Below are 6,489 nucleotides of genomic sequence, written 5' to 3'. Positions count from 1 at the left end.
TTATAATATTAAAAGTTTAGAATACAATGAAATAATTTATAACTTTGGTTGAAACTAATTTTGATTAAACTTGTTTAAACTCATTTATCATCTAATTTTTTGAAATTAACATAAAAAATTTGCTTCGATTTCAAAAATATGTTATAAATTTTCTTTTGTTGTTTGCTATTAAATAAATGTAATTTAGAGTGTAATCGAAATCCAGGGCCGTTATCTTTATCTATATATAAATATTAAAATCAAAATGTTCCATCATCAAAACCAAAACTAACACTTTACACTTAGTATCACTAAATTATAGAATTTTATAAGAGATAAATTTAAGAAAATAAAGAAATTGTTAAATAGACACTTACGATTGCCGTAAATAATTGGGCTATAATTTTGAAATATTAATTACGAATTACAAATAAATTTGGCACTAGAGGGATGCATTAATTACAATCTCATATTAAATTTAATAATTATAATATTTAATTAATTTAGAATAAACTGTGGGTTCGAGTCCCGCTTCNATTTACATGTTTATTAAATGTATATTTGAGTCATTACTATTTTATTTATTATTGAAATAATAACTTTATTTTATCAGAATATATAAAAGTAATTATGTTATTTTCAAATATATTTTCCAACTATAAAAATATTTGAAATATAATCTTAAAGTACAATTGAAATATATTAAATTATGTTAATATTTTAAAAAGTATTTAAGAATCATAAAGAATCTATTTATAATAACCAAAATAAAAAAATATATTTCTTAGAATTTACAGATGTTTCACTATATCTCTGGCATCAATTTTTTACTTAATAACATAAATAAATAATAGTTATGTAAGTATACTCACTTTTGTGGAGAAAAACAAAATGGTTGTGACACTTTCTCAGCATAATACCAGTCAGACATTGCCTGGGTTAACAAGATTCATATTTGTGGGGTAGGAAGAGACTTGCATTTGAAAAATTTGCCACAATCTCCCTTGTCACCAGTGGCAAATATAGCACTGGTCCAAGTTTGGCTACCGCATCACAAATACATTCACTACTTCATTCATGCACAATGGACAACACACACTAATCCAAAGTGCTTTGGTGGCAATCCAGCCAATGTCCACTAAGACTAAAAAACCATGCTAAAGGATTAAATGAACTCAAAACATGAATGAATTCATCATCTGTATGTACTACACCATTACAAAACAGGAAACAGGTAAGACAGCATACAGACATACATAAAAGAAAGACATCGGCTGTACATAAAGTGTTTAACTGGCAGAAAAGAGGGTAAGGGGAAGGGGGGAAGAAGGAAGGAGAGGAGACAGACAGTAGAGAAAGGTAGGATCCCTCTGAATGGCATATGTATGGCTACAGTATCTTCTATGTTTAATGTTGGCATGCAGTTTTTAGGCTGCAAGGCCCTAGTCCCCCAAAAGGTCTAAAAGAAAAACCTGAGTTTAGCGAACACCAATAATTGAGTGCTGCCATGAATAGCTAAGTGTAGAAGTTAGTTCCAAGTGGCTGTTAGTAGTTAGTAGGAAGACTTATATCTACTTAATACTAATAAAACTGAACATGCGATCATGAATCATAATACTATTTAACAGCTAGACAGACAGCATGAAAAGCAAATGAACACAATGACAAACTAGATGAGATGAACGGACCGACAGAGACAAATGAGCAAGACCCCAAAAAAATTTTTTTATTTTTATTATTTTTATGTATTTATTTATTTATGATTTTTAACATTAACTTCTCACTAACTAAACTAACCTACCATAACCTAAGACAAATCTAAATCTAACCAGAGGACTAAAGCTAACAAACCCTAATCTAATTTAAACTAACCTATCATAACATAATCGGAACCCAAGCTAAGAGTCCCTAATCTAACTTACAACTAGGACTAACCAAATTTACACTGAAGAAGAAGACAGAAAACAAGAATTAAAATACAAATTTGAAAGGCAGCTATATACCTACAGTTGAAACAAAGCAAGGGAAAGCTAATTGCCATCCATGTTCCTGGAGTGAGTGCTCTCAAGAGCCCCACTAAGGGATATGAATGTGAGTAGATGATGGAACATTGTACATGTGTAAATGAGTTGGTGCAGGTTGCAAGACCAGTTGTATCCTTCAAGAATAGCAGTTCTTGTTAAACTTTCCCTAATGTGATTACACCAATTGCAGCAAAAAACTAAGTGAAGTGGTATTTGGTCCTCCTGAATACCATAATCACATTATAGATTGTCCCCAAGGTTAAATCTATGCAAATATTGCTTTAAAGTTGCTGTGTCCTGTAAGTAGCTGAGTGAGGGTGTAACTAGGGTAAAAGTGGTGAAGAATTGCAGTAGTGTCAACCTTGGGGATGAAAGTGTAGGTGAGCCTACCAGTGGTGTCATGGTCCCAGTTGTCTTGCCAGAGAATGAAGATTTCTTTCTTGACATGATTGTTGATGTATAAGTTAGGAATGTAACTTAAAGTACTAGTGACTGAAGACTTTGCATCTTGTTTGGCAAGGTGGTCAGTAGTCTCGTTGCCAAGAACCTCCACATGACCCAGGACCCATTGGAAATCTATTCTAACGTTGTCGTCTAAGTGTCTGAGAATGTGGTGTATGAGATGGATGAGTTTTAAGCAGCTATCAGACTTCGCAGTCCTGTGTAAAGCTACTCTACTGTCAGAATAAATGTGATAGTGTAAGTAATGTGTTTTGTCCTTCCTACATGTAATGTGAATTAAGCTCATATAAATAGCTAAAATTTCCACCTGTGCTATTGAGTAGTGTGTACCTAGATGGAAGCAAGCATTGTGAAGCTTGTGGCCTAAGTCGGAGTAAACTACAAAAGCGGCACCCACATTGTCATCCATCTTGGAACCATCAGTGTAAATCCTAAATATGGGATGATCGCCTGGATCTTCAAAGTAAATATCAGGAGCAAACTGATGGAAAGGGGTGGTAATTGTAAGTCAGGAGGGTATTTTTGTTGATGCTGAAATTTTTGATATTATTGATCAAGGTCAAACTGGGGGGAATTTTACCTACTCTGATCATTTTGTCGACATCTGAGTTGCTATAATCTCACCAGAGTAAGGTGACGAGATTTCCCTGCCAAATAATGCACTTAATTTCTAAATCTATAGGGGTCAATCATGACATTACCAAAAGGGCGCTGGTGGGTGCAGTCCTATAAGCCTTACAAATGCGGAGAGTTACAGTCCTTTGAACAGATAACAGTTGTTTTTATGGTTATGGACTTTGGCAGCCACGTGGCCCCAGACCTGTACAGCATAGATGAGTGCTGGCTGTAAATAAGTTTAGTGGGGTAGAGCCAAGGCCCCATGTGTTCCTAGCAATACTAATGAGGGCGTTGGTCATCTTTTTAGCTTTGTCTGTGATGTATTTGATGTAGGGTGTGAAGTTAAGACACTTGTCAAGAATAACACCTAAATATTTAATTTTCATTGTTTGGTTTTTTCTGTGAGTACCTATTAGTAGTATATGTATGAGAGACTCTGGGATAATTTGGTTAACTTTGCGAGGTTTATAACTTTTATCCCAGAAACTCTCATCATTTTGAGGGAAAGACGTTGAGCAGGGGCTAAAATCGAGCAAAATCGCAGAATCTCTCGAGTGATTCCGAGATAATTACCATCCCAGAAACTCTCATAGGAGTCGAAACCACACCCATTTTCGATGCCCCTTCGGTTATACTTCTCCGCGAGATTTGAACGAGAGTTTCTGGAATAAATCGTTCCGTTATAAGATATCGCAAATGAAATTATATATATATCTTTGACAAGACTAAGGATATTGTAAACTATAAAAAACAATTCTCGGATTCCTTAATTTTAAGTACAAACACTTTTAACAGTTATATATTTAAATTATTTTTCTATATATAAGAGAACTATTATTTTTGTATAAGCGAACTAATATTTTATTTTTATTAACACATCGATTATCATTTTTGCGAGTGGTGTCATCTGGTAAGAAATATATTAAACCGTTGCTAATCGAATCATGCTATTTCGTTATATATCGATTTTTTTTTAACGATATTTATCGTGTCGCGACAGTGAACAAATAAACGACAACGATTCTCTCTCTCTCTTTTATTTGATAAAATTAATATAACATACAACAATATATAAAATTATTATCAAATACAACAATATATAAAATTAATATGAATTACAACAAAAATATATAAAATTAATCTCTTTTATTTAAGATAAAAAAAAACGGTTACAATAATAATAAATGATTACATTTTTAAAAAAAATGGATTGAAAAGATGTCTATGAAGAAATAGAATAATGACCATAAGATAAAGTATCTATTCCGTTACTTAAAATGTATTTCTTGTCGTAAAAAGCGGAAAGTGAGATTTTATTTTGAAATTGAGTCGTGAGAACGTGATTTTTACTAACTATTTGAGTTTGGTTATGACGAAGTTGTTGTTTTTTAAATAGAGTAGTTTTATATAGCTCGTGATGAAAAGTTGATTTTACAACTGATTTATTTATACCTTTTGCCGTTTTTTTCTCATAACGCTCTCCAGAAATCGAATACATTTTAGCTTTTAAACCTACAAATTCCGATATTGCAAACGACTTTGCTTCATCTTTGAAAAATCCTAATTCGTTTTTATTTTCTTCGCTGTATAATGGATGGTCTAGAGGATAATTACTAAAATCAAATATGTTCGGAAGATTATTTTTAAAATCATCGTAAATATCGTCTGTGTAAATTTCTAAAATTAAAGAATCAGTATCTGTATACAAAAGTTTAACTCTATCATTATAATAATTTTTAAATACTTCGTAATATATTTGATACATATGTAACTTACTCAACTCTAAAACACAAAAACCTATGTATAATGGTTTATCGAGTAATAAATTTGTTCTCTTTAATCTAAAAACACTACAGTCTTCGTTGATTATTTGGAAACTCTCTAGCGCAGGATCGTTTAGATACTTCTTACATTGATCTTTATTCAATCCGGCTTTTAAATTAATTTTTTTACGCACATTTTGCATACATTTACCATAGAAGCTATTGTTCATTAATTTAAAAAAGTTTTTGTCGAATTGACTATTGCTAAGTTTTCGTTTTTCATTATTAAAAAATATATATGGTTGTAAGTAAGGCGCTTGTTTAAAAGAAAGTATTCTATGGATTTTTTTTAAAATTAATCCTTCCTTTAGATAATATTTTAAGTTTCTATAGTGTACAATATAACGTAATTTATCTTTTAAAGTCGGAACTAATTTTTTAACATTATTGTTAAATTTTAGATTTAAAGAAGATAAAAGCGATTTCTGATATTCAGATAAATCATCGTATTCTATTGTTTCGTGACTTACTGCGAGGGGTAAATCATTATGTCTATCGTGAAGCGAAACCGGATATTCTAAGTCAACTTCGAGTATGTATCCTATTTCGGATTTTGAAGAAACATTTTTAATATTAAATTCGTCAATTTCGGATTGTCGCAACCAACGAAACTCTGAATATGGGAGATATTGAACCATACTCAATCCGTATAGATTATTGCTATCAATCGTTATTATGTAGCTATGGGGTTTCGAATTATCGTAAGTTTGTGATATGTACGGATTGTTTGCATGAGAGTATCTATTTGCAAGAAGCGATAAACCACCTCTGATTGAAGATTCAAAAAATAAGTATTTATCTAAATCGGTAAATAGCTCTAGTTCTATTTTAGCCATTTTCAATCCCGCAATAAATGTAAGATTTGGACAAGTTAAAAAATGAATTGGATCGAGATCGTAATATTTTAACGATAAGTTTCGAAAATTTGAAAAAATATCAGCTAGTAAAATTGTATCGACAAATTGATATAATTGCAAATAATCTGAAAATTTCCTACAATTAAAAGCTTTCCACACAAGCCGAGCTAAATCGTAATCTTCCGAACTTATATGACTTCTAGTTAAATCGTTGTAAAAACATTTTTTATCCGGTAAAGAATTATTATTTAATTTTGAAATATTATTAAACCAATTATATGGAAAAACACCTTTTCTTTTTAACAAATAGCTATTTTTATTATTCGAAAAAAATTGATTAAAAATCGGAAAGTTGTATTTTGAATTTATTAAATCCTCAGTTAGACTTGATAATGATGAATTTAAAAAATGGTAACTGTCTAAAAATTTAAAACAATCTAAAGTATATGGAAAAACACCTTTTCTTTTTAACAAATAGCTATTTTTATTATTCGAAAAAAATTGATTAAAAATCGGAAAGTCGTATTTTGAATTTATTAAATCCTCAGTTAGACTTGATAATGATGAATTTAAAAAATGGTAACTGTCAAAAAATTTAAAACAATCTAAAGTATATGTAGTGTATTTTTCCATATTAATGGGAATAATTCTAAGAGAGGATATATTTTTTAGAAATATCTTTTAAAATTAGATGCGAATCGTAACCAGAAAAATTATGAAGAACTA

The 6,489-nt window shown here is 30.7% G+C and overlaps 1 protein-coding gene across 1 annotated transcript; it reads right to left on the bottom strand.

The window, feature by feature from the left end:
• Positions 1-4,265: 4,265 nt before the first annotated feature.
• On the bottom strand, positions 4,266-6,098 carry LOC111616454. Its single transcript, XM_023357863.1, has one exon. It carries the CDS (start codon positions 5,740-5,742, stop codon positions 4,306-4,308), a length of 1,437 nt encoding a protein of 478 aa, XP_023213631.1. The 5' UTR covers positions 5,743-6,098; the 3' UTR covers positions 4,266-4,305.
• Positions 6,099-6,489: the final 391 nt, after the last annotated feature.

This window comes from Centruroides sculpturatus, unplaced genomic scaffold (assembly GCF_000671375.1).
Source record: "Centruroides sculpturatus isolate CEXI.00-Female unplaced genomic scaffold, Cexi_2.0 scaffold3374, whole genome shotgun sequence".
Lineage (NCBI taxonomy): Eukaryota > Metazoa > Arthropoda > Arachnida > Scorpiones > Buthidae > Centruroides > Centruroides sculpturatus.
The sequence above is the reverse complement of the archived record's forward strand: the minus strand, read 5'-3'. Positions and strand labels throughout refer to the sequence as shown.